General features: G+C 39.5%; 2 protein-coding genes across 3 annotated transcripts; one reads left to right on the top strand and one right to left on the bottom strand.

The window, feature by feature from the left end:
- The first annotated feature begins 382 nt into the window (after window positions 1-382).
- On the top strand, window positions 383-12,859 carry LOC143857732 (polyadenylate-binding protein 2-like). Of its 2 annotated transcripts, XM_077368192.1 has the most exons (6): window positions 383-545; window positions 623-731; window positions 4,334-4,404; window positions 11,681-11,872; window positions 11,954-12,081; window positions 12,557-12,859. In XM_077368192.1, the coding sequence occupies exons 1-6, from the start codon at window positions 444-446 to the stop codon at window positions 12,588-12,590; spliced, it is 636 nt and encodes a 211-aa protein (XP_077224307.1). In that variant the 5' UTR covers window positions 383-443; the 3' UTR covers window positions 12,591-12,859. The 2 variants fall into 2 exon arrangements, with proteins under 2 accessions (XP_077224307.1, XP_077224308.1); XM_077368193.1 differs by lacking the exon at window positions 12,557-12,859 and having other exon boundaries at window positions 11,954-12,085.
- Window positions 12,860-15,597: 2,738 nt separating this feature from the next.
- Window positions 15,598-27,779, bottom strand: LOC143857544 (phospho-2-dehydro-3-deoxyheptonate aldolase 1, chloroplastic-like). Its single transcript, XM_077368013.1, has 5 exons — window positions 27,135-27,779; window positions 18,455-18,732; window positions 17,842-18,118; window positions 17,123-17,368; window positions 15,598-16,081 (listed from the first exon to the last, which is right to left on the bottom strand). The coding sequence occupies exons 1-5, from the start codon at window positions 27,642-27,644 to the stop codon at window positions 15,818-15,820; spliced, it is 1,575 nt and encodes a 524-aa protein (XP_077224128.1). The 5' UTR covers window positions 27,645-27,779; the 3' UTR covers window positions 15,598-15,817.

Here is a 27,779-nt window from a genome sequence, read left to right as displayed (position 1 = left end):
CCCACTCCATATGAACAGTTTGGATCATCATATCCTATAGGCTATTGTTCGACCTCATATTTATTAAATGAATAAGACAAAATCTAGCAAAAAGTCAATTAGTGTGGCTTTTCTCACATGCCAAAGCCAACAAGTTTAATGGCTTTTTATGAAATTGGCTTTTCTGTCTCTGGCTTAGTCTTTTCTCGGGCAGAAAGGAAGAGGTGATGGGCAAGCCCGAACTCAGCCCGAAGCCCGTTGTGGAGTTTGGGCAAGCAAATTTCTAATTTAGTGAGGCCGCAACTCGGCCCGAAGCCCGTTGTATAGACATGGGCTGAGCTTGAGCACGTCAGGCGCGCCCAAGCTCGGCCCGATTGACAGTCCTACTTATCGGCAAAATCCCCAAAATAAATTAGGGTTGTCTTGTTTTTCAGAGAGAGAGAGAGAGAGAGAGAGAGAGAGAGATGGCTGAGGAAGAACATGAGGTTTATGGCGGGGATATTCCAGACGAAGGAGAGATGGAAGGAGACGTTGAGATGGCTAGGGCAGATGAAGATGCTCTCAAGGTTTTATCCCAACTTCATTACTCGATGATAGAGTTATGGATTTATCAAACCCTAAACCTAATTCTACTATTCTGCAGTTGCAGGAATTAGATGATATGAAGAAGCGTTTGAAGGAGATGGAAGATGAAGCGTCTGCTCTCCGTGAAATGCAAGCCAAAGTCGAGAAGGAGATGAGTTCTGTACAAGGTACCGTCTTTTTCTTTATTTTTTTAGGGTTTCCAATCTGTTCTTTTTGTTTCATTTTTTTTTAAGTATCTAGGGTTTCATATGGTAGATCGATTGATGGGCATCTGAGGTTCTTTGTGAAACTTCTTATTCGAAGATCAGAATCTGCCTCAGATGCGTTCTAAACACGGGCTTTGTTGTGTGTTTTTGTATTTAATCTATCTTAGAACTTTATGACTGGATCGAATGAGCTTAATTTGGAGATTGTTGGGAATGTGCCTTATTTCCTGTAATGTGGTGGGAAGGCTGAAATAGGAAAGTAGTTGTTTCTAGGTTATGTCAAACCTAGGTATATAACCTCTTCACCACACGAACAGAATGTGGCGGCAAAAAAGATTGTTTATTATTCAGATTTATGTCCAGTGCGTCTTTGATGATGGTGGTAGATGTTAGGGGTAGACATGGTTCGGTTCGGTTCCGGGGTATACCCCGAACCGAACTATATGCAATCGGTTCCTAGAATTTGGAACCAGAACTGAACCATATATCTTTGGAACCGAATCAAACCGAACCAGAACCGAACTTGATCGGTTCGGTTCGGTTCTGGTTTTACCCAACCTTTATTTTATAATTTTTCCCATTTATTGGATGAATGAATGGAATGCATGGTCTGTTCAGGAGAGAGTTTAATAAAACCACCAGAATTTAATAAACCACCATGTGACGATTGAGATTTGAGATTTTCTTCGTTTTTAAGAACTTATGAATAAAACTTTAAAAGGCAAACAAAGCAAAATGTTAAAGGGGGGTGAATTTATCATCAAGCAGTTAGTGTAAAGTGTAAACCATATTTTCTCATGGAAACCGTATTGGGTGTGTCTGGGGGGGGGGTAATTTTATCCGATTGGGGGGATATGATCCTACTCGGTTCGGTTCTCGGTTCCAGGATCCCAAACCCAGAACCGAATCGAATTCTCACGGTTCCAAGATCCCATATCCGATTGGTGGGGTTGTAATTTTATCCGATTGGGGGGATATGATCCTACTCGGTTCCAGGATCCCAAACCCAGAACCGAACCGAATTCTCACGGTTCCAAGATCCCATAACCGGAACCGAACCACCAAATCCTAGAACCGAACCGAACCGAATAGGCCTATTCGGTTCGGTTCTCCGGGTTGAACCGGAACCATGTCCACCCCTCGTAGATGTATCTTGAAGTTGTGGTGGTGCTATGAGGATGGTTAGAAATTCAAAATCGTCACGGAGTTGATTGTTTTCTGGGTGAGCGAATTAGAGGTGGAAGGAGTAGACTCTAATGGAGGAAATTTGGCATTTTTTTAATTAGTTGTTATAGTGGTGTTGTTTGAAGCTTGGCGGTTCCAGCTGGGGGAATCCCCGGCCTTCATGTGTTGGTGGCCTCCTTCGTGGGCATAATGGGACCATGAGGTGTGCCTTTTCGGGGCCATTGGGGAACTCATATGCAACAATGGTGGAGGTGCAAGTTCTTTTAGTAAGTATTTGATTAATAGAGGTAATCGACCTACCATTAAAAAAAAATTAAAAAAATAGAGGCAACCGACCTACATCATAGTAGGAGTTTTGAAGAATGTTATTAATTGGATGAGTTATGGATCTAACTATCCCTGGAGATACACAAAGGCTATTGGAGAGATCCTTGATAGAATTGAGGGGCATGCGGTTGTATTTCGGCATGTTTTAAGATTCGCCAATAGCGAGGCTGATCGGTTGGGTACCAATAGAGCAGTCTTGGAACTCTTCCACTCCCTCCCCACCTTGAGTGAGTGCGGGTCGTATTATCTTTTGTATCTTTCCTTTTTTCGGTTTTTGTTTTGTTCTGAACATTTCAATCCCCGGCCATTTGGTCCTTTCTTTTGATGCTTGCTTAGTTTCCATTAAAAAAACACGTGACATAACTTGTTAAATCATTAACCTGCAAAGCATATCTTAATATCTTCAAATCCCATGAAAATTGTCTCATAGCTGAAAAAGACATGACCACTCTTTTTGTCCGATGTCAAAAAAGGAGTCATGTTTGCCCACTAACCAGCACACATGTGATGTCATGTGACTAGGTTGGTGATGACAACAGAAAGGTGTAAGTTTGGCCATGTTTCCCCTGCTTTTGGATTATTCCTAGGCTAAGACAAGGTAGAGTCTTTTGGGCCCTTTGTGGGTTACATCAGTTTGAAAAGAAAACATCGTACTTTGGAGAAATATTGTTGTTTAAAAAAAGAACTGTGGGATTCGGGGTGGCACAGTGAGATTGAATATTCAAATGTGTTCTGTCTGTAAGGTTGCAGAAAAGTTTACGTAGGTACTTGGACTTTACATATAGGGTGGGAACTGGGATTTGATTGTATTTTTGAGGGCCCGTGTGTATGCGTATGTGTGTGGTGTTTAAAATCTACTTTTTTTTATATATGTTTAATGGCTAGAAGTAGGAAGAAGGAGAAAGAAGAGAGGAGGGGTTTGTGCTTCATTGAGAAGTTCTATGAGTGACCTTGAGGATAAGATTGTTTGGAACTTGAGCTTTGGGATGCTTCAATGAGGAGTTCTATGAGTGACCTTGAGGGTAAGATTGTTTGGAACCTAAGATTTGGGAGAAACCTTAATGATGAAAGGATTCCTTCCTTGGTTAATGGGGATGGTTTATATATTCCAGCAAGATCCTGGGTATCTATAGACCCCATTGGTGGGTTGCTTGAAACTTCGTTTTGGTGAAAGTTGTAAGTTAGACCTTGTTTCTTGCTGTGGGGTTCTCAGGTGGTGGGAATTGCTGTTATACAACACTATGGTAAAAGATGAGGCCATAAAAGGTGGGTGTGAATGGTCGCAGCCATTGCAACAAGACGGTTATTGAGCATTAAATTTGTTTCCTAGTCCATAGGCATTGTGGCTATTTATTGGCCAATCATAGTGTCTCACCTCTTTACTTAGAGGATCTTATCATCCTTAGTTGCTCAACAACGTAGGGGATTTGTGTAACTCACAGTTCTATCTATCTATCTTTTTTTGTATTGATTTTATGAACGAATTAAAAATGAAGACATTCGTAAAAAGGTGGGGGTGGCGCCAATTGGGGAGAAGATGACAGAGCACCGCTTAAGATGGTTTGGACATATCCAACGCAGGCCTTTGGATGCTCCGGTGAGAAGAGGCGACCCGTGCCAAATTGATGGAGTAAAAAGAGGTAGGGGCAAACCGAAAACAACTTGGGTAGAAACAGTGAGGAAAGGCTAGATAGCTAGGAACATAACAGAGAACATGACCTTCGATAGGATAGAATGGAAGTAAATGATCCACGAAGAAGAACCCAATTAGAACCAGGATTAGAGCCGGGTAGACTCCTTTTACCTTCTTCATGAATTTTTTCTAAAGGATTCATTTAGCCGACCCCAACTAGTTTGGGACAAAGGCTTTGTTGAATTGAGTTGATTGATTTTATGAACGCATGTATGTGCTAACTGCAATTTACCTGTTTAATTATAGATCCTAGATGTGCTAATTCTTTTTTTAAGTATTACTCTTTCTATACGTGTACATGGTCTTTCCCATTTTGTGTTCATTCTTGTGCTTATTAGTGATTCCATTCCTCTCACAGACCCTGCTAGTGTGGCTGCAACACAGGCAAGTAAGGAGGAGGCAGATTCTCGGTCGGTGTTTGTTGGTAATGTGAGTTTAATTACTTTCCATAGTTGCACTTTGTTTTGTTTTTGTTTTTGTTTTTGGTAAAAGACTGTATATATATGAGGACCATGCAAAAGTTCTGTTTTTACAAAATAGAATGAGTTATTGACTGTAAGAGTGTAGCTGTATGAGCTATTATGTTGCCTTTGCTTTTGTTTTTAGCATTTCGCATATGGTTGTCCGTTAATCTTGGTGTTTGGATTTATTTGGCAATTCAAGTATTAACATAGCCATTGGTTATGTGTCCTTTTTAGATGAACCTCACTGTTTGCTTATTTGACATAGACAACTAGTTTATGTGGTTGGCCCACTCGTAGTGAATGTTCACGTAACATGTTTCTTTGTATTGTAATTTATATATAATACACATTCAGACACATGCACACACGCATATCGGCTTATTGCTATATCTTTTGTGATAATTTATTTATTCATTTTTAGCTTGTCCACAATGTTTGTTGTATGAGTTGTGTTCCTACTTAACTCTTATTTAATAATGATTTATATTTTTAATTTTCTGAAAGTATCGAATGTGCTATTTGATTGAGTTTGATAGGTAGAACTGCATATGCTTTAGTGAGTGAATTGATCTCAATTAGCACTCCATGCTTCATTTTCATTTTCTTCTGAAATATACAATCTATAAGTTTATGTTATTATTTAAGGTAAACCATATACTACCAGTTTTTTTATTTTATTTCGACAATATAGTTGCATGAACATGAACGAGTTTTCATACTGTTTGCCCCCTCCGGAAACACGAAATGCAATAATATCTTAGGAGATGAAGCAATGATGATATTCACGATACTAAACTGGAGATTGTAGATTCTTTTTTTCATCAAAATTTTCTCTTGTTATATATATCTCAGGCCATTTCACTTGAGGAGAGTTTTTCTATGATCAGACCCGAATCATGTTCTGCATGTATATCCTCCTGTTGGCGAAATTTTGTTTTCTATTTACAAGATTTTCACTGAAATTTTAAAAATTTCGTCTACACTGAAATTTTAAAAATACCAAAAATTTTTGTCAAATTTTACCAGATTTCGGCCGAAATTTCCACTGAAACCGAAGTATTCCGATTTCAGTGGTGACCGAAACCGAAATGTAAAACCTTGGGGATAGGTAATGTGGTGCAGCGGAAGTAGAATAACAAATGCAAGTTTCAAACTTAAATTCAAACCCAAAACAAAACTAAGCACATCTCTCAATGAAAGACATGAAGAAGAGCAGAATATCGTGCTGCCTTTAAAGAGAAAAAAAAATCCAAGAAAAGGACAAAACTCCTTGCATGAACTTCAATTTTCATAATTAATCAAAGTTCTCGAAAGAGAGTGTTTTACATTATATAGACTCTTTGCACCTCTAAAACCCTTCCCCTTCCCAGACACAAACCACTCAGACCTTTCCTACACAGTCTAACTTTAAAGCACTTTTAAAACAGTCCTAAACAAGCTAGAATTCTATCGTAAGGGGAAAAAAAGAAACTTTCCAAAAAAAGTAACCCAAATCTCCTCTAAAATTACAAATTCATATCCTGAATTGTTTCTAATTATAACCTGTAAGAACTCAAATTATATAAGCGTTTCTTTCTTCAAGATTCATCCTTCTCCAGTATTTGGATTGAAGAACCCATGGATTTATGCTGTATCATAATGTGGTATGATCAAGATGACCTTCTATGTAATCCGCTTGTAGCACAGACATTCATTTCTTTCCTTCCCATTGGAAAAAATGAAGAGTAGATTTCCCTTGGAGTTGTAGATGCTTTTTCTTCTTATAATCTGAGATATAGTGAAATTACTTCCACAGTTCCATTTGTCCTATACTCTTCTTTAAAAAAATAGTTCCATTTGTCCTAACATGGATTCAGTCATGATCTTCGTGGTTATTATTGCTAAATCCAAGTGACACTAACAAATCTTCTGGTCTGGTTATACAGTTTCAATTTCTTGAGTTGTATTTGTCAAGCACTTTAGAAATTTTAGGATGGACTCTTTTGTGTTGTTTGTAGTCGTTTATCTTATTTTTCTGCCTTTTGCATTATTTTGTATCAAATAATTGCCTGGGATTGGGTTATCTTTATCACCATTTGAGGTTTCTTTCAATGCATCTGATAAATGAGGGAATTTCTTCTTGTTTGTGTATTCAATCATGCATCTGGATGCTTTTAGAAAGTAATTTGGTATGGATGTACATATTTAGTTTTGAGTCATGCTTTGACAGTATGTTTGGTAATGGTCGCAGGGTTGTTCTTCACTCTTCGAGTTCTCTGATAACTTAGCACTGGGAATTGTTACCTGACATTTTGTATGCCAGAAATTTTTTTCTGGTATAAACAATCTGGGATAAAAAAAAGGAAAGCTGCATGTATGAAAATTTAGAAACAAAAAGAAAAACAATGAAAAAATAAATAAATAAGAGGGCCAAAAAAATCTAGAAGGGCCCCAGCCCAAAAAAGAAAGATAAAACATCTTATGAGATGGAAAAAATGAGAAAAATGAAAAGAAAAAAGCGAGTGAAGGTCAATTGTAGAATGTAGATCAGATCCCAGTAGGAAATAGAAAAAGAAGCAGGAAGAGATGGAAAGGGATTCAAGAATTAGGTGTGGCCAAGGGGCATTTGACTTGAAGGCTTGAAGGAATGGCATGATGACTTGGCATACATGGGATAACATAAATGAGTTATGGGTATCTGCAAATTTAGATGCGCAAGCCAGATAACTCCTGGTGGCGATCCTGTGGAGTACCTAGTTCCTTCGCAGCACATGGTGAGGTGTCCTTGAGCTCTTTATTGTGACCTTGATCTGCTGCTTGTGATGTTTTTCATCCAGATGATTGCAAACTATTCCATACTGTTTGACAGTCTCATTTTGTTGCTTAAGATATAAACCTATGATTTAGCTGGCACTTCGAATTTATTCCCGACACACGTGTCGTGCCGTGTCCGACACAACACATGTGTCGACACTCTTTTTGACACTCTTAAATGTACTACTAGAAGTGTTGGACTTAATGTGGGCACGTATGCTCATTTTTGTACCGTGTCAAGTTTGACATTCTGTTTTATTGGATATTGTGTTTACCTCTTTTATTACTAACTCTTCTTTTATTTTAAACTCTTCCTGGTTAACTTGCTCTATGCTGGCCTTTATTGTTTTAGCACGAGAGTTTCAAGATGTTAGAGTGCGACTCATTACCTGTTCTTTGTAATGGACACATATTCATCTGTCAGTTTTGGACACAGACATTCCTTGTACTAAATGGTATCCCTAAAGCCAGTCATAGTGATGTGTGAATTTTTCCATATCATAACTCAAGTCATAATAAAATACCAGTGTGTAAATTGTGGGAAATATGGCATATTTGACAAGTCTTTCTTTTCTGAAAGACTTGCCCTTGTTACATAGGTTGAGTGCCTGGGATTTAAAAGCTGAATATTGACTTAAAACTTCAAGAACAGTCTCTTAAAAAATAATTCACCATAGTAAACTGCTATGAAGCTTTTTGGTTTTGATCACGAGTATGTTTGCTCAGTTGGTAAATGAGTCTGTAACTGCACAATTTCTATTTTGCTTTTGAGGTTTACATATCAATATTTCTGTAAAATCTATCTTTTTATCATGCATTTTTCTTCTGATTCTATATGATAGTTAGGTGACCCCTTTACCATAATGTTGTTCTATCATAGAAGTGCCATTATAGAATTGGAAAAGCTCTATCCCTTGGTGAGTCAACTCAACTCAACTCAACAAAGCCTTTGTCCCAAATTAGTTGGGGTCGGCTAAATGAATCCTTTAGAAAAAATTCGTGAACAAGGTAAAAGGAATCTACCGGCTCTAATCCCTGTTCTAGTTTGATTCTTCTACGTGGATCATTTTCTTCCATTTTATCCTATCCAAGGTCACGTTTTATGTTATGTTCTTAGCTATCAAGTCTTTCCTCATTGTTTCTACCCAAGTTGTTCTCTGTCTGCCCCTACCTCTTTTTACTCCATCAATTTGGCCCGAGTCGCCTCTTCTCACCGGAGCATCCAAAGGCCTACGTTGGATATGTCCAAACAATCTTAAGTTGTGCTCTCTCATCTTCTCCTCAATTGGTGCCACCCCCACCTTTTAACGAATGTCTTCATTTTTAATTCTATCTAACCTTGTGTGGCCGCACATCCATATAAGCATTCGCATCTCCGCTACACTCATCTTATGCACATGCTGCTTCTTGGTGGCCCAACATTTTGAGCCGAACAGCATGGCTGGCCTCACAGCTGTCTAGCCATCCCTTGGTGAGTAACTCTTATAAATCATTGGGAAGATTTTTGCGACTAGATTGAGAGGTGTGTTAGGGGAGGGGATCTGCAAACCAAGGAGCATTTGCTAAAGGGTGTAAAAAACGGTATGCTGATTGCAAATGAATTGCCTTGAGTCATGTAAAGGGAAGGGAGGACTGTGATAGTTTGCCAGGTTGATATGGAGAAGGCCTATGGTTTGGTGGATTGGGTTGGGGGTTTGTTGACCATGTGTTGGGAGGAATGGACTTCAGTGATCGGTGGAGAAAGTCGATGTTGGGGGTTTCATCTCCTTAGTTTTGATCAATGGTAAAGCCATTGGGGTTTCCAAAAGTTTGAGGGGATTGTGGCAAGGTGACCATTGTCCCTTCTCTTATCACTTTAGCGGGGAAGCTCGTAGTAGTGTGATCTTTTGAGACAACAATATGTGGCTCATTTCGTGGTTCTTTATGGGAAGGAATGGTGTGGTTTTCTCCCATCTCCAATTCATTGACGACACATTTAACGCTGTGAGGATTCTATCAACCAGGTTAGGAAACCTTATATGTATTTTGTGGATCACATACCATACGTGAGTGGCCGGGACAACCCTAGAAACAGTTGCTTTTCCACTACTGAAAACACTTCCTGTCTTGAAGAAGCAGCCAATGCCCTAGCATTGGGGAACTTGACACCTCTGCAAAGGTCGGATCTCAAACTTGCTGCCGATGGTCAATTATACTGAGTTGTAGAATGTAAAAATCGGTTTGAGAGGATATGTCAGGGCTAATTATTAAAGGTGAATAAAACTTTATGTTGGGTATTAATATGGAAGAGAGTTGAGTGGCGGTTTGGCGGAGCAAGTTGTAAAAGCTTTCTTCCTCTTACCTTTGCCTTCAAAATATTGTGAAACCAATAATCAAAAGAATTGAGAAACACCTCTCTTTTGGTTGTAGAATAACCCTTATTAACAAGGCCTTGTTAAATTTTGTATTCCAATGACGGTGGCCATACAGATTGAGAATCTCCATAGAGATTCTTGTGGGAGGATACTGAGGTGGGTAGAAGATTGAAACACTTGGTGAAATGGAAGAACTAGTGCACGCGTAGGTCGGAGGGTTGAATAAGATTTTGGGAAGGTGTTTGGGTTGGCAGTGTTAGTCTTTGTCAAGCGTATCGAGTCTTTATAAGTTGTTTTGTGAGAAGGAGTTTCATGTCATGGACTCTTTTGAGACAGTTGGGAGAAGGGTAATGTGATCACATGGCCCTTTTGCCACTATCTCAAAGAGTAGGGGATTGAGTTCTTTCCGTCCTTTTAGGTACTGTGAAGGATTGTATGTCTCTATCATCATTTCAGACATGATGATTTGGAGCCTGGTTCAAATGTGATCTTCTTGGTTTGTTCTTTTTAATGTTGTTTGTCGAAAGGGGACCAACCATTATTTAGTTGGATGAAGATTTGGAATTGATTACACCACAAGGTCTCTTGTTGGATGATGTCGCACCAAAAATTGATACACTTATACATCTTGAAAATCAAAGGCCTCCACATAACAAATAGATGCGTTCTTTGCTTGAAGAACCAGACAGACACCTAACTTTTTCATTACTTGTGAGTTGGTGAGGTGTGTGTGGCATCAGATTCTTACCCTTTTTGGCATTCAATGGATTCCCCCCAATCCTTTTCAAACCTCTATGGAGTTGGCACTTGGGTGATGTCGCACCAAAAAATGATACACTTATACATCTTGAAAATCAAAGGCCTCCACATAACAAATAGATGCATTCTTTGCTTGAAGAACCAGACAGACATCTAACTTTTTCATTACTTGTGAGTTGGTGAGGTGTGTGTGGCATCAGATTCTTACCCTTTTTGGCATTCAATGGATTCCCCCCAATCCTTTCCAAACCTCTATGGAGTTGGCACTTGGGTGTGAAAAGTCGAATCCTTTTGTCTCCTAACACCCTTTGGGGTAACATGGCATATATGGGAGGAGAAAAACCAGAGGACTTGCGACGAGTGGTCTAGTTGCGGTAGGGTGTTGAGGGAGATCAAAAGCATTCTTTGTTAATGGTCCATCATGAGGAAGGAGTTTAAATGTTATTGAATTCAAGGCTTGCATCGGAAATGACCGGAAATTGTTTTGAAGAGTCTCCAAAGAGGAAAAGGAAGCCTAGTTGAAGCCCTCCAATCCAAGCACACCCAAGCTTATCTTTGACTGTGCATCCTTCAGTGACCTGGGTTCACCTCTATTGACTGTGTTTCCAGAAAGCACTTCGGGGAGATTGTTCTCTCCTTTTCGGGCCCCATCGGTAGAGAAGATTCAAATGAGTTTGTTTCTGTTACATGACAATGTAGTTCCACATGAATGAAATAGGGAAAAGGCACGCTGCAATGTGTGCAACTGATGTGCGCTATATAATTAATTGCTATAGGCTCTCATGTATGGATTGGATGATTCAATGATCCGATTTTTTACATGGATAGATAGAGGGACCAGATCATAGAGTGCTTATCAACTCTCAAACTTTTGTGAGGCTGATAAGACGTAAAGTAAAATTGTCTGTAATTTGCTAAAATGAACAAAGCATACAATCTCACAGTAAGTGTAACAGAACCATGATAAAATATTAAATAATAATTTTTGAATTTACATCAATAAAAAAATTAGAGAGTGAACAAAGCAGATGTGTTGATGCTTAAACCCTACGTCCTCTTAATCGATCACAAAACAGATAAGAGAGCTCGATATTTGATCTGTCAACATTTAAGGGTACCCCTGAGAGGTCTTGACTTAATCCGTCATGATACCTAGAGGTGTTTTCTTTGCAAAGATTCTATATTTTACATGGATGGTTAAATCTGCAATATACTGATCCCTTTTTACTGAAATGTTATGCTGACTAACGTCTGTAATTCAATTTCTATGCACAAAATTTTGTGGGTCAAGGCCATTCCAAAAAAAAAAAAAATTTGTGGGTCAAAATGTTGCAGGTGGATTATTCATGCACCCCTGAAGAAGTTCAACAGCATTTCCAATCCTGCGGGACAGTGAACAGAGTTACAATTCGGACCGACAAGTTTGGACAGCCAAAGGGTTTTGCATATGTGGAATTTCTAGAAGTGGAGGCTGTTCAGGAGGCTCTCCTTTTAAACGAATCTGAATTACACGGTCGCCAATTGAAAGTAAGTCAATTTGCTCTGTAATTCACATTCTTCTGTACAACTTTTCTCTTTAAACTTGGTAATGAAAATGTTGGTGTGCAGGTTTCGTCTAAACGTACAAATATTCCTGGGATGAAGGAGTACAGTGGTCGGCGTTTCAATCCTTATTCAGGCTTTAGATTCGGAAGGCCATATCCATCACCATATTTCTATGTACCTTTTGGATACGGGTGAGCCCTTTAAGGCCTGTAACAAGTTCTCTTAAATTTCAGTTTTGGTGGAAAATTAGGCTCAAATCAAGTAAAAATATGATATTAATTTCGTTTTTTTAAATTTCCATCGAAATGTCTAAAATCTCGCTCGAATTTTCAAATTTCAGCAATTTCGGTGGAAATTTTGGCAATTTCATTGGAATTTCATAAATTCAGTGAAAATCATAACATTTCGATGGAAATTTTTGTAAAAAAAGGTAAAAACAAAATTTCAGCAGACATTGCGGCGAAATTTTGGAATTTTGGCGAAATCTTGTAGAAAAACGATTCCATGTAAATTTCATTTGGGCCTTAACCAAAACCGAAATATTTTGGCCGAAACAACAGCGGCCGAAATTTAATACCTTGATTCTGTTTTCACTCAAATTTGTAAATTTGCCACATTTCTCTTTTGGTCAGTGTTATTTGAAGGATATTTTGCTTTCTTATGCAGGAAAGTTCCCCGGTTCAGAAGGCCAATACATTAGGCCTACTATTGAAAGGCCAATTTAAATCATAGTCGTTTTCTACAGACATACACTGTTTAGGTATGATCTTGTTTAGTAAGTCCGCAACTTTATCCCTCTGCATTGCTCTCTGAGCAGAGATCCATCTCTGTTGAACATCTGAACTGACATTGATATCATAAACATGTTACTGTGGGTGACTGTATTAGAAATTTGTTTTGGTTTTGATGAATGTTTGTGAGCTAATTGAAGATGTGCCATGAGAAAGGAAAGGTGACGTTGAACTGTTAGGCTCTGTTTGGAAAGGAGGAAGTTTTTGGAAAATTTTGGGAAGGAAAAATATTTCTAAAAGTTCCTCTTCTGTTTTTACACACGAGCAAAGACAACTTCAAGCAAGCCAATTCAATTTTTATGTAGGGAGATCTTCAATTTATGATAATATTCTTCTAAATTAACCATAATAATGTGAGCCATACGATGATCCTAGCCCTATAGTATATTTTAGTGAAAAATGAATGGCTCAAAATGTTCAAGAAATATAGAGTTAGGGTTATCTAATGGAAAAGATTTCTTGGAAGGGGACAGACAAATGAATACATGTTTTGATTATTATTTGGCAACCTTTGCTCTCTTTGTAATTTTCTATTTTTGAAATGCTAAACTGAAGGGCGCCTTTTGTGAAAACCCTGTGCCAAAGGCGTCCCATTGGATCCACCCTATCCAATTGCATTTAACACTCCTTTAATCTTTCAATTTTCAGTGGGGAACCTGCCCCCCGCCCCTCTTTTTTTACTTGGGACAGCCAGCAGCTGTGTGTTTATGACTATACAAATAAATGCAGTTGGGCGAGGCAGATCCAATGAGGAGCCCTTGCAGCTAGGTTTTTGCAAGGGTGTGCTTCACTTTAGCATTCCTCTAAAACATGATGTTAAGGGGTAGCAACAGGGCGGGGACGGATATTGGATTACCTGCCCCCGTCCGCGCCCCGTGGGAAAAAGCTAATCATCATCCCCGCCCTGCTAGGAATAGAAATTATCCATCCGCCCGCCAGCAGCAGAGGGGGCGTTATACGCGATGTGGTGAAAAAGACTGATTCAACGAGATATGCCCCGGCAGAACTAACTCACTAGTATGGATGAGCTCTGAAGAAGTGGATAGGATGGTTGAGATGGATGATGTAGAAGTGGGAAGCAGGAAGAACTTAAAACAGAACATTAAGTATTGAATTGGGGGGCGAGCCAGAACCATCCTCATCTCTGCCCCATCCCGCTTTGGGGAATTTTTTTAATCCCCGTCCTCGCTTAAATTGGGGAATCCCCACCCTAAGTTGGGCGGGGCGGATCGGATCCTTAGTTTTCACGGGTTTAATTGCCAGACCTAATATTGTATAACATGGGGGATATATTTGTTAATATGCGGTGAAAACCTGATAGTTGACATGAATGCATTGCAGGGTAGGTGGGTTATAAAGGAGAGCTGTGAAGAAGTTTCCTCACATTCACATCTCAACGTTACACTTCTTTAAGGTCATAAATATACGTTTCACCTGGCTTTCAAGTGGGGACCTTTTTCTATCATTCATCAATAGAGTAGTCTTTAGCAGAATGATTGGCCTTGTGACTTTTGAGTCAAGGTGGCAAACGGGCGGTGCCGGTTCGCGGCCCGGCACGGCACGTTTGCCACCTTGACTTTTGAGAGAGGGGTTGCTCCTCTACTTTGGGTAAATTTCATTGGGAGGAATTGTTCCTCAGCTCTGTGTAAATTTGATGCAGGTTCAGTTAGAAGAGGACTGAGCTATAGTCATCTAAGGCCATGTTCGTTTTTTATTTTGAGAATTGATTTTGAGTCCAAAACTTATTTGAGTCCAATAATCAGTTTTGGTCTCAAAATCAAATTCTCATAATCCAAAGGCCCTGATTGTTTTGATTTTGAGGAAGGAAGTGATATATTCGCCCAATTTTCTTCCTCTGGCCACCCACTCAGGGCCCGTTTAGATACCTCATATTTTGTATTTGGATTTGGAATTGAGTTTTGAATACAAAATGAATATATCCGCCAGCTCCTGATGAGGGTGACAGAAAGGGAAGTGGGTACTTCCTGCTACAGGGGAGAGGTTGAGGAGCTAAGAGGGTGAAGGAAACTGCCAGATCTGTAGATTTCCAATTACTTATTTCCAGTCGCTGATTTGGAAATTTGATTTTTTTCACTGTCAGTTGCTGATTTGGAAATCCAAGGATTTGATCCGGATCCAAATCACAACATAAAAAGGGCTGCAAATGTAGAAATCCAAATCAAAATCTTCTCCGCATCCAAATGGGCCCTTAGTGTATTTATAACTACATTTTTATACTAAAGGTGGGACCGTAGGGGGTGGCGGGGTAGAAAATGGGGTGAATGTATCATTTTCCTTCTGAGAAGATTCCTAAAGACTTGCTCGGCCCCCTCCCAACCGTAGTTAGGTTAGCCATTTAATACTTCGTTTACTACGGTTAGAGCAAAAAAACTCATTAAGAAAATAGTTTAAAACACGTTTTAAACGCATTTTGGCCAACTTTCCTATTTTACCCTTGCTATATTTTGTAAATGACAAAATTTTAAACACAATTTTTTCGTGTTTTCATCATATTGACCTTTTTTTACTTAGGTTTGTTTTTTAACCAATACTGTATTAAACCCTGAATCTTTCCCATCCCTTTTCTTTAGTCGCTTCGAAGGAGAGCAATAGTTTGGCTTCAGGTAACGCGTTCCATTAGCTCTCGAGCTTTTGGCGTATTCAATAGTTTGGCTTCAGGTAACGCGTTCCATTAGCTCTCGAGCTTTTGGCGTATTGGTAAGACACCTAACACGGTCGTGTTGAACCTACAAATAGTATTTTAAAGTATATGTACTTTGAGCGACCTTTTTTTCTAAAAAGATACTTTCCTATATCTTATATCACTGGATTTTTCTATGAAGTATTAGAAATAAGAGATTATAAATTATCAACACAGGAACAACACCAGTTGTGCCGGTTACAATGTCTGAGATATAAGAGAATATAAATTTATAGAGCATTAATTAAGAGAGCTCCAAGTTTATACTTTTCCTTCCATTAAAGGAAAATTTAGCAGCCTTTGCTTTATTACTCTCCCCAAAGTTCCAAACCCCTTTTGTTCAAATATAAACTCACATAAAAAAAGCAAACAAGATTAAGATTATAAAACTGAATATTAAAAAATCACTAAATAAGAAAATAACACCACATGATCCTAGAGTCCCAATGAGGCAGTGAGCTGCGTTCCGATCCTCCTCTTTCTGAGTCGCTCAGCGATGATGAAGGCGAGCTCGAGCGATTGAGAGGCGTTGAGCCTCGGATCGCAATGGGTGTGGTATCGAGAGCTCAGATCGTCGAAGGTCACAGGGCGGGACCCGCCGATGCACTCCGTCACATTCTGGCCGGTCATCTCGAGATGGACCCCACCCGGGTGGCTCCCTTCTTGATCGTGCACGTCAAAGAAGGCTCGCACCTCGGCCTGATGAGCAAATTATACATCACAATTATTAAAATTTTAAACAGACCTGACTAAAGAGATTGAATATCGTCACATAAATCCTTTGTCATCTAAAACCCAAAGTTCAGAAATCTTTGATGTCTACAAAGAAATCTTTGATGTTTATTGCTTTCCAACCAAAGTTGGAAATAAATAAATGAACGGAACATACCATTCAAAAATAATAATAAAAATGAATGGAACTTCTACTAAACACACCCAAAGATTTGAAGGGCTCTTAGGAAGTCATTTAACAGACCTACACCATATGTTTTTTAAGCAATAAAAAAACATATAAGTTGACAAGATCTTGGCATCTTGCCACCAAAACCACGGACATCTGATCGCCACGAAACAAGATTTCTGCCGACCCATCGATCAAACGGTCAAGGTTTTTGTATTGAACTTCGGGGTCATGCCCAAAAAATCTTTTCAATATGATGACCCTAACTCTCTGATCCGTGGAGGTTTAAAATGAAAGGCATGGTATAGAAACCTCCATGGATGAGGGTTAGTTTCAAAATGCCAACGAAGCAAAAAATGAGGCCAAAGCAAATCCTAGTCTACTCGGCATGGCACAATCTGAATCCTCAGCTGATGCAGCGCAATCTGAGTACTCAGTCCACACAGCCTAGCACACAGTTGACGTGGTCATAACTGAGAGAGTAAAAGGAGTACTGATTGACTATGAATAGCAAAACGCGGACCAGCCAAGGTGAAAGGGAGTTGACTCGGGCGAGTCAAGAGGACACGGGCGAGTTTTGAAACTATGATCTGAATCAGTGGGCAGGTTCACCTCTATTGGACTGTACAGAGGTACACTGAAATTCAGTGGATAGTTCCCATTGATGGGATGATTTATATACTGGATTTCATCCTAGAATTTCAAATACTAATCGATTGGGATCTTCTCCAAACATTCAATATAGAAATTTATCAAAACACTGCCTAGTTTCACAGAAAATCAATGAAAGTAAATAATTTAAGTATCAGAAAAGGAGGAAGAGGGTGAAAGATTAGTACCCTAATGGCGTCGAAAGGGCGAGTTTTGAGTCCACAGGGAGCTTTAATGGTGTTTCCGTGCATAGGATCACTGACCCATGTGACGATTTGGCCAGCACGGCGAACTGCTCTTATCAGATGAGGAAGCTTCACTCTCATGTTCTCTGCTCCCATTCTTGTAATCACCGTAATTCTTCCCGCCTTGTTCTGGGGATTGAAGATCTCAATCAGCTTCACGAGCTCATTTGGATTCATCTTATCGCTAACCTGCATCATCGAACAAAACCCAATTGATTGATTTCATATTCGAGACTAGACCAATTCAATTCCATTATGTTAAGAACACGCAAAACAAAGGATTGATCATTGAACAAGCCCGAATTGAATGATTTCAGTTTCGAAACTAAATCAATTCAATTCCATTTTGTTAAGAACAAACAAAACAAAATATTGATCATAGAACAAACCCAACTGATAGATTTCAATTTTGAAACTAAATCAATTCAATTCCATTATCTTAAGAACACACAAAACAGAGCATTGATCATCGAACAAACCCAAATTGATAAATTTCAATTTCGAAACTGAATCATTCAATTCCCTTATCTTAAGACCACACAAAACAGAGGACCGATTATCGAACAAACCTTAATTGATTCATTTCACTTTCGAAACTAAGATCAATCCAATTCCATTATCTTAACAACAAAATATACAGAGGATCGTATATCTATCTGTACCTTGATCCCGAGCGGGTTAGCAATGCCTCTGAGGAACTCAACATGGGCACCGTCAAGCTGCCGAGTCCGTTCTCCGACCCAGAGCATGTGTGCAGAGCAATCGTAGTAAAGACCGGAGGTCGAATCCTCTCTTGTAAGCGCCTGTTCATACGGCAAGAGCAAGCACTCGTGAGATGTCCAGAAATCCGTAGTTGTCATGATCGGGTGATCGACTGTGAGCCCAGCGGCCGCCATGAAACCCAACGCCTCATCCACTCGGTTAGCCAACTCTCTATACCTGTTTTTTCCAAACAAGAAGAAACATTATAACCCACATACCAAGGTTTTAAATTTCGGTTTCGGCGGAAATTTCGGCCGAAATCATATAAAATTATACAAAAATTTTGGTAGTTTTAAAATTTCCACCGAAATGTCTAAAATTTTGGTGAAAATTTCAGCAATTTGGTGGAAATCTTTAAAATTTCAGCGAAATTGTGTAAAAAAACCGGTTCATGGTGTATTTTATTCAGGCCGTTCCGTTAGAAAATTTAAACTGTAACCCAAACCCAAGTAGGAATATATAAGAACCGGATCAACTCGGAATGAGTCACTGAGTTCGGGAAAAAAATTATACCTGTCCCCCTGTTCGCTGTGTTCTGTGAAATCGAGATTCCACTGAGTGACTCGCTGCATTGCTGCGTAGCCACCAGTGGCGAAGGCTCTAAGGAGATTCAAAGTTGCAGCGGCCTGGCAATAAGCACGGATCATCCGTTGTGGGTCGGGAATTCTCGACTTCTCTTCGAAGGCATCACCATTGATATTGTCACCGCGGTAACTAGGAAGCCTCACCCCATTCTTCTCCTCGAATGAGTCTGATCTGGGTTTAGCAAATTGACCCGCCATTCTCCCCACCTACAAAGAAAAATCTCAATTTAAATGAAAGGAGGTCACCAAAATGGGTTCATATTTGAAAATAAGATCGTTGTAATTTAATCTTATCTGAAAATGGGATATTAAGGCCTATTTGGAAGCCTGAAAAATCCCAATTTGATCAAAACAGGTCACCAAAATTGGTTCATATCTGCAAATAAGATCTTTGTAATTTAATCTTATCTGCAAATGGGACATTAAGGCCTATTTGGAAGCCTGAAAAATCCCAATTTCAATCAAAACAGGCCATTAAATTTAGTTCATATTCGTTGTAATCAGATCTTATATTCCAAATGGGAATGTCCAATTTGGAAGCCATTACCTATAATATTTCACTAACAAATGTAAGATCTTATGTGGGCAATCATTGATCAATGATCGACGGTCTAGATTGAATAATGAGAGTAAGAGCGAAATGACTGGAGTTAGCTATTGACCACATGGATCAGTAAAGGGTATAAAGGTAATAAGTGCATCTCATCCTCTTGAGAAATGGATGGCCAGTTTAAAAACTCGTTGACTCGAAAAGGATCTCGCACGAGTCGACTCCCTTTTACCTTGGCCGTGTTCCGCGTTGCACGCATCCGCATTCCGCGTTTTGCCCTACAGAGTCAATAAAAACTCCTTTTACTCTCCCGAGTTATTGTTGGAAAATTTGTTGAGGGTACTGTTGATGATAGAAAACAGAAACTTGTTGCTTCAAGGCGTGATATCACTTTCCTTAAGACAAGATTCGCCCCCACTAGTAGTGTGCAAAGGGGATCCGCGAATTGCCTCCAAGATACAATGAACCCTAGTAGGGAAGCCCTACTAATGTTTGATGACGCGTAGCACTAGCGGAATCAAACCCGAAATGCCCTTCCGAAATTTCAAGCCTTAGAGAAATCTCTAGATTCTGTTTCTGCAGAAAAACAGTATCTAGAACAGTAAACAAAAGAAAAACAGTATGTAGAAATACTTGGGGATTTTTGTAGGAGTGTAGAAGAGAGTGTAAAATCAGTCAGAATTGCCAATTCGATTTCTATCTGAAATGACTGAAGTTTGCACATTTTTATAGACCATCCGGTGTCTTTTCAGTGTGAAAAACACCTCTACAGGGCACCTTTCCAGAATGTTTGAAATCTGACCGTTAGATCGCACCCATTGATATTGAACGGTCCTGATCGATCCTAGATGTGACTGTTGGCTTGAGTAAAACCTCTTTCCAACCCAGTCATCATTAGATCAATCATCTATGGTGTGGATCGCACCCCCTTGGCACATGACCGTTGGGGAAAGGGACACAACCCATTTGATCACACCCTTTGACCGTTGGAGTCATGGGCCCGTTGGGCCGACCGTTAGGCCCGAACCGAAACGGGCCCACCGTTAGGCCCGAACCGAAGCCCAACCCAACTGAACCATTCGGCTTGATGGGCCTGCGAACCATTTGACCCACCCATCCGACCGGTCCATCTTCATCTTGATCCAACGGTGCAGATCAAATCTGGAAAAATTAAAGGCTCCAATCGCTCCTCGCGACGTTGCGTACGTGCGAAGTGCAAAGTGCGCCTAAAAAAGCGCCAATAAAGCGCCCTATAGCCCATTGCCCACGCCGCGCGCGCGCGTGTGCGAACGGTGCGTTGCACCGTCCCGCGGGTCCAACCATGGGTTCAACCCAATGTGCAATCAACAAGAGTTAGAAAATGTAGTGCTTTATAAGCCCTTCTCTTTCTTTTCTCTCATCCGATGTGGAACTATCTTTTTCAACTACACTTCTACATCCTTTTGTAAAAGCAAATATTTCCAAGAAAACTTTTTCTTTTTCCCAAACGCTTTTGATAAAACATTTTCCAAAACACTAAAACATGTAATATACATGATTTTGAAAATGCAAAATCACTAACAATCCCCCACCATTTTCAAAATCAAAGAAAATTTTCTCATCAGGCTTGGAAATCTTATGCATAGATGAAGGTATCTCTCGATTTGAACCTTTACTTAGTGAGGACATATCAAAGTTAACCAGAATTGCATAGTAGACGTATCTTTGAACTAGCTATTCTATTTGGTTAACCGGATACGTCTCACACACAAGATTTCACCTCTTTGGGCAATTTCTAAAACCGACACATGTACTGGCCTTGTGTCTATATCTTGGTTTCATGAGCGCTCTAGAGACTAGCCAGGTCTCATAGGAAGCGGCACCACTTCCACACTCACATAGGTAGGCTTATCAAGAGTGCCCCTGTAACTAAAACACTCCAACACTATGTTATAAGCCTATTAAGAGTTTAAATACTCAGCCTTCTCCTTTTAAACATTACAGGTACCAAGCACTTTACCTTGGGATGGCAAATAATACAGATTATAGTGCTTGCAGTCACTCCATATGATGTACTTGGACTCATTGAACTCAAGACTTGATGTTTATTCAAGTGTTGAGTTGATGTTCCATCATTGGTGACTATTGGTTAATGGCTTTAACCCCATCCCTAATGATGTTTTACACACCAGATCTCTTGCAAGAGCTTTAGTGAATGGATCGGCCAAGTTTTGGCTCGATCTCACAAAATCAATAGTTACTACTCCATTAGTAAGTAACTCTCTTATAGCACTATGTCTAAGTCCTATATGTCTGGACTTACCATTATAAACATGATTATATGCCCTTGATAGTGTGGCCTGACTATCACAATGGACATAAATCGATGGCATTGGTTTAGACCATAACGGAATTTCCAATAACAAATTCCGAAGCCATTCCGCCTCTTTACAGCATGCTGCCAGAGCTATAAACTCTGCTTCCATAGTTGAAGTTGTTATGCATGTCTGTTTCTTAGAGGCCCAGGAGACTGCTCCCCCACCAAGGGTGAAAATCCACCCACTGGTTGATAAATGGTCTATACGCTCAGTTATCCAACTAGCATCAGAGTATCCTTCTATTACAGTTGGATACCCACTATAACATAAACCATAGTCTATAGTTTTCTTTAAATATTTTAAAACTCTATAGACTGCATTCCAATGAGAAAAACTAGGATTACTGGTAAACCTACTAAGTTTACCTACAGCATATGCTATGTCTGGCCTAGTACAAGTCATAGCATACATAAGACTACCAATTACGCTAGCATACCCTAGTTGAGAGATAGTCCTACCAGTATTAAGATACAACTTTATATTTGGGTCAAAAGGTGTTGAAATGGGTGAACATTCAAAATGGTTAAACTTTTTAAGAACTTTCTCAATATAATGTGATTGTGTTAGAATAAGACCATTATCCTGTCTTATGATTCTAATACCCAAAATCACATCAGCTTCACCCATATCTTTCATATCAAAGTTTTGAGAAAGATATGATTTAGTACTTTGAATGCTTGCAATATCAGTACCAAAAATTAACATGTCATCAACATATAAACAAATAACAACACCTTTGCCACCCTTAAATTTACTGTATATACATTTATCTGACTCATGTATCTTATAACCATTTGACACTAAGACTTTATCAAATCTTTCATGCCATTGTTTAGGGGCTTGCTTAAGCCCATACAAAGATTTGATAAGCTTACATACTTTATGCTCTTGGCCTGGCAGAATAAATCCCTCAGGTTGTTCCATATACACTTCTTCATCAAGTTCACCATTTAAGAATGCGGTTTTAACATCCATCTGGTGAATGTGAAGTTTGTATATGGAAGCAAGGGCAATCAACACTCTAATGGTAGAAATCCTAGCAACAGGTGCATATGTGTCAAAGAAATCAATACCGGGTTTTTGAGTAAACCCTTTGGCAACTAACCTTGCCTTAAACTTTTCTATGGTCCCATCTACTTTGATCTTCTTCTTGAAGATCCATTTACATCCTATAGGTTTAGACCCAGGTGGTAGATCAACCAAAATCCAAGTTTTATTACCCATGATAGAATCCATTTCGTCATTAATTGCTTCTTTCCAAAAAGCAGCATCTTGTGACTTTATGGCTTCTCCATAGGTATGAGGGTCACTTTCTATGCTAAAGTTTAACAAGATAGAACCTTGGAGTTTTTCCCTTGTCCCTTCTACCAGGTAGGTTACAAAGTCAGGGCCAAAACTCCTATCCCTTCTATCTCTTGAGCTTCTTCTTATTTTACTAGGTTGTACACTAGGTTCACCAACTTCTGTTTGTGATTCTAAATGATGATCTACAGAAGTTGTAGGTTCAATTTCTTTAGGAATTGAAGTGAACCTATTTTCATAGAAAAAGGCATCTCTAGATTCAATTATGGTATTGACATCTATAAAATCATTGGGTTCTATAACTAAGAACCTATAGGCCTTACTGAGACTAGCATATCCCAAAAAGATACACTCAATACCCTTTTCACCTAATTTCCTTAACTTAGGTTTAGGGACTTTAACTATAGATCTACAACCCCAAACTTTAAGGTAACTTAAGTTTGGTTTCCTTTTCTTCCACAATTCATAAGGGGTTATATCAGATTTCTTACTTGGTACCCTATTCAAAATGTGACAAGCTGTAAGTAAGGCTTCACCCCAAAAACTTTTATTTAAACCAGAATTAACAAGCATAGCATTAATCATTTCAGTAAGTGTCCTATTCTTCCTTTCTGCTACACCATTTTGTTGTGGTGTATAAGGGGCAGAAGTTTCATGGACTATGCCTACTGATTCACAGAAATGAGGAAAGTGATATTCACCACCTCTATCTGATCTGAGACATTTAATGCTTGTTATACATTGGTTTTCTACTTCAGTTTTATAAATCTTAAATTTTTCTAAAACCTCATCTTTATGACTAAGTAGATAAACATAACAGTACTTAGAATAATCATCAATAAATGTAACAAAGTACTTTTTACCTCCCTTTGTGGGAACACTATGAATGTCACATACATCACTATGAATTAAATCTAACAAGTTAGAAGTTCTATCTACTTTAGGAAATGACTTAGTAATTATCTTGGTTTGCATGCATGTTTTACATCTATCTACTAAGTCATTTTCATATTTAGGAATTAAGGTTAACTTAACCATATCATTCATTTTCCTAGTATTTACATGTCCTAAACGATTATGCCATAAAGATAAAGAAGAATCCAAAACATAAGCAAAGACATTCACTTTATTGATATTAAGTTTGAACATCCCTTCATACATATATCCCTTCCCAACAAAAGTACCCCCCTTAGAAAGAATGAACTTGTCAGATTCAAATACAAGTTTGAAGCCATTCTTGTTGAGAATGCTTCCAGACACTAAGTTCTTTCTAACTTCTGGTACATGGTAGACACCGGTTAGAGTGAGTCGCTTGCCGGATGTGAACTCAAGTTCCACCTTGCCCTTCCCTTTGACTTCTGCTGTCGACGAATTTCCCATGTATAACACGCTTCCATCTTCAACTGTTTCATAAGTTGAAAACAGGTTCCTGTCTTTACAGACATGCATCGTCGCACCAGAGTCAATCCACCAATCATTGCCATCTTCAAGCATATTTGCCTCTGAAATCATGGCGACAAACTTTTCTTTGTCTGTTGGTGCACCCGACTTCTTATCCTTAAGAAGTCGGCACTCACTCTTGTAATGGCCTGGTTTGCCACAGTTGAAACAAGCACCCTTTCTTTTCTTATTCTTATTAGTATTCTTTTCAGGGTGTTTGTTTCTCTTCCAATTGCCTTTTCTTTGTTGGTTCGAATTCTTGACATTTTCCACCAAATGGATCTTAGAGGATACAGTTTCATTTTCTTTCTTGTCTCTGATTCTTGACTCTTCCTCAATCCTGAGGCATTGAGCCAAGTCTTCAATAGACATTTCCTCTTTCTTGTGTTTTAGACTTTTTCTAAAGTCTTTCCAATTTGGTGGAAGTTTGTCAATAATTGACGGGACAATGAAGGAATCATCAAGAAGGATGCCTTGCAAATGAATTTGATTAATTACATGTTGTATTTCATGTAATTGATCAATAACAGACTTATCATCTACCATTTTAAAATTTAAAAATTGACTCACAGTGAATTTCTTGCTACTGGCGTCTTCCGCCAAGTATTTGACTTCAAGTGCATTCCAGATTTCACTTGATGATCCCATGCCTTGATATATGTCAAATAGTGTATCTGACATAGCATTTAGGATGTGCCCTTTGCAAATGTAGTCATCCTGTTCCCACTTCATCCTTGCACGAGCCTCCGCCAAAGTTTCATTTTCATTTGCTGACGGCTTTAGAGTGGTGAGAACATGGACCACTTTGAGTGATGTCAAAATGAAGTGCAACTTCTTCTGCCAGCGCTTGAAATTTCCTTTGTCGAAACGTTCGAGTTTGACAAAGTCTTGGGTCATTTGACGAACTGAATAAAGTGCCATTGAAACAACAGTAGTAAAATCTTGTCTTAAGATTGTTGGAAAATTTGTTGAGGGTACTGTTGATGATAGAAAACAGAAACTTGTTGCTTCAAGGCGTGATATCACTTTCCTTAAGACAAGATTCGCCCCCACTAGTAGTGTGCAAAGGGGATCCGCGAATTGCCTCCAAGATACAATGAACCCTAGTAGGGAAGCCCTACTAATGTTTGATGACGCGTAGCACTAGCGGAATCAAACCCGAAATGCCCTTCCGAAATTTCAAGCCTTAGAGAAATCTCTAGATTCTGTTTCTGCAGAAAAACAGTATCTAGAACAGTAAACAAAAGAAAAACAGTATGTAGAAATACTTGGGGATTTTTGTAGGAGTGTAGAAGAGAGTGTAAAATCAGTCAGAATTGCCAATTCGATTTCTATCTGAAATGACTGAAGTTTGCACATTTTTATAGACCATCCGGTGTCTTTTCAGTGTGAAAAACACCTCTACAGGGCACCTTTCCAGAATGTTTGAAATCTGACCGTTAGATCGCACCCATTGATATTGAACGGTCCTGATCGATCCTAGATGTGACTGTTGGCTTGAGTAAAACCTCTTTCCAACCCAGTCATCATTAGATCAATCATCTATGGTGTGGATCGCACCCCCTTGGCACATGACCGTTGGGGAAAGGGACACAACCCATTTGATCACACCCTTTGACCGTTGGAGTCATGGGCCCGTTGGGCCGACCGTTAGGCCCGAACCGAAACGGGCCCACCGTTAGGCCCGAACCGAAGCCCAACCCAACTGAACCATTCGGCTTGATGGGCCTGCGAACCATTTGACCCACCCATCCGACCGGTCCATCTTCATCTTGATCCAACGGTGCAGATCAAATCTGGAAAAATTAAAGGCTCCAATCGCTCCTCGCGACGTTGCGTACGTGCGAAGTGCAAAGTGCGCCTAAAAAAGCGCCAATAAAGCGCCCTATAGCCCATTGCCCACGCCGCGCGCGCGCGTGCGCGTGCGCGTGTGCGAACGGTGCGTTGCACCGTCCCGCGGGTCCAACCATGGGTTCAACCCAATGTGCAATCAACAAGAGTTAGAAAATGTAGTGCTTTATAAGCCCTTCTCTTTCTTTTCTCTCATCCGATGTGGAACTATCTTTTTCAACTACACTTCTACATCCTTTTGTAAAAGCAAATATTTCCAAGAAAACTTTTTCTTTTTCCCAAACGCTTTTGATAAAACATTTTCCAAAACACTAAAACATGTAATATACATGATTTTGAAAATGCAAAATCACTAACAGTTATGACCGAGTCAATGCACCGAGTTGACAAAGACCTTTCTTGGCGGCGTTCCGCATCACATCCGTATTTTTAAACACTGAGTTAAACTATATCAAGGAAAGTGTAGTTGGTTAAACAGATAAGCCAAATCGAGTCTAGTGTGGATGGAACTCTAGAAGGCCTTATGGGTTCTGCATCTGCTGCCATCTAACTTGACCAAAAGAGATCGAACAGGCACAACAAAGAGGCCGTGGAAGATCCAGCACGGTCAATCACCATCATAGCCTATCGAGATAAATTCCTTAATCTTTCTTCTTCTAGTATAGATTCAATGCATGGTTAGATCCATTTCTGTTTATTTCTATTATTCTATACATCTATAGTATGTTTTATATTAGATCTACAAGGGCTGCTAACAAAACAGGATTTCGTTTCGAAGATGAAGACAAAAACCCATGTTGTGACACATGCACAAAAGACAAGGAAATGAGCTCATATCCCCACGAAATGAAAAAAAAAAAACAAAAAAACTGTGGAGTTGACCAAATATTCGGTCAATTCCACTTTGGTCTTTCTTTTCCTAACGAAATTCTGTTTTGATAGTGTTTTCCTCGATCTATTGTTGTGTTTGTGATCATGGATCTTGTATTATTCTAGATTAAATATAATGATCCTAGGCTTTATAACAAAACCACTTACATGAAATAAAAAGGGAGTATACCACAATTGATATTGATATTGACACACCCATTTAGTTTTATGCACAGTACCTTAACAACTGGCATTTGACCTCCAAACATAAGAACAACACCCATCTGAAGAAGAATCCGAAAGGTATCCCTAATATTATTGGCATTAAACTCCTTAAAGCTCTCTGCACAATCCCCTCCCTGAAGAAGAAATGCTTTCCCAACCGCGGCATCGGCAATTCGCTCTTCTAAATGCCGGGCCTCGCCTGCAAAGACGATCGGAGGGAAGTCTTCTAGGGTTTTAAGTACAGATTCAAGATCTTGTGGGTTTGGGTATTCTGGTAATTGAAGGGCTTTTTTTGATTTCCAACTATCAACAGTCCATTTGGTGGGAATTTTTGTGGTGGTGGTGGTAGGTTTGACGGTTAGGATTGGGTTTTTTGCGGGTTCCGCGGCGTGGACGGCTGAGATTGGTTTGATTGTGGGGATGAGAGGGAAAGATGGGTGGTGGGTTTTTGATGGGAAGATTGATTGGGTTTGGTGGAGAGATTTGGTGGAGAGAGAGGTAGAGGTGGTTGGTGTTAGAGCCATTTTCCTTCACTTTTCCCTCACTTTTACTTCTCTTTTCCTTTTCTTTTCTTTTGGAATTGAGGGATATAGAGGAAGAGGAAGAGTAAGAAGAGGGGTTCTTAAGCAGGCCCTAAGAAGGTGAAGAGAGAAGAGGGA

This window comes from Tasmannia lanceolata, unplaced genomic scaffold, assembly GCF_043159265.1.
Source record: "Tasmannia lanceolata isolate RefF3 unplaced genomic scaffold, GAP_Taslan_0.1 ptg000025l, whole genome shotgun sequence".
Taxonomy (NCBI): domain Eukaryota; kingdom Viridiplantae; phylum Streptophyta; class Magnoliopsida; order Canellales; family Winteraceae; genus Tasmannia; species Tasmannia lanceolata.
The sequence above is the reverse complement of the archived record's forward strand: the minus strand, read 5'-3'. Positions and strand labels throughout refer to the sequence as shown.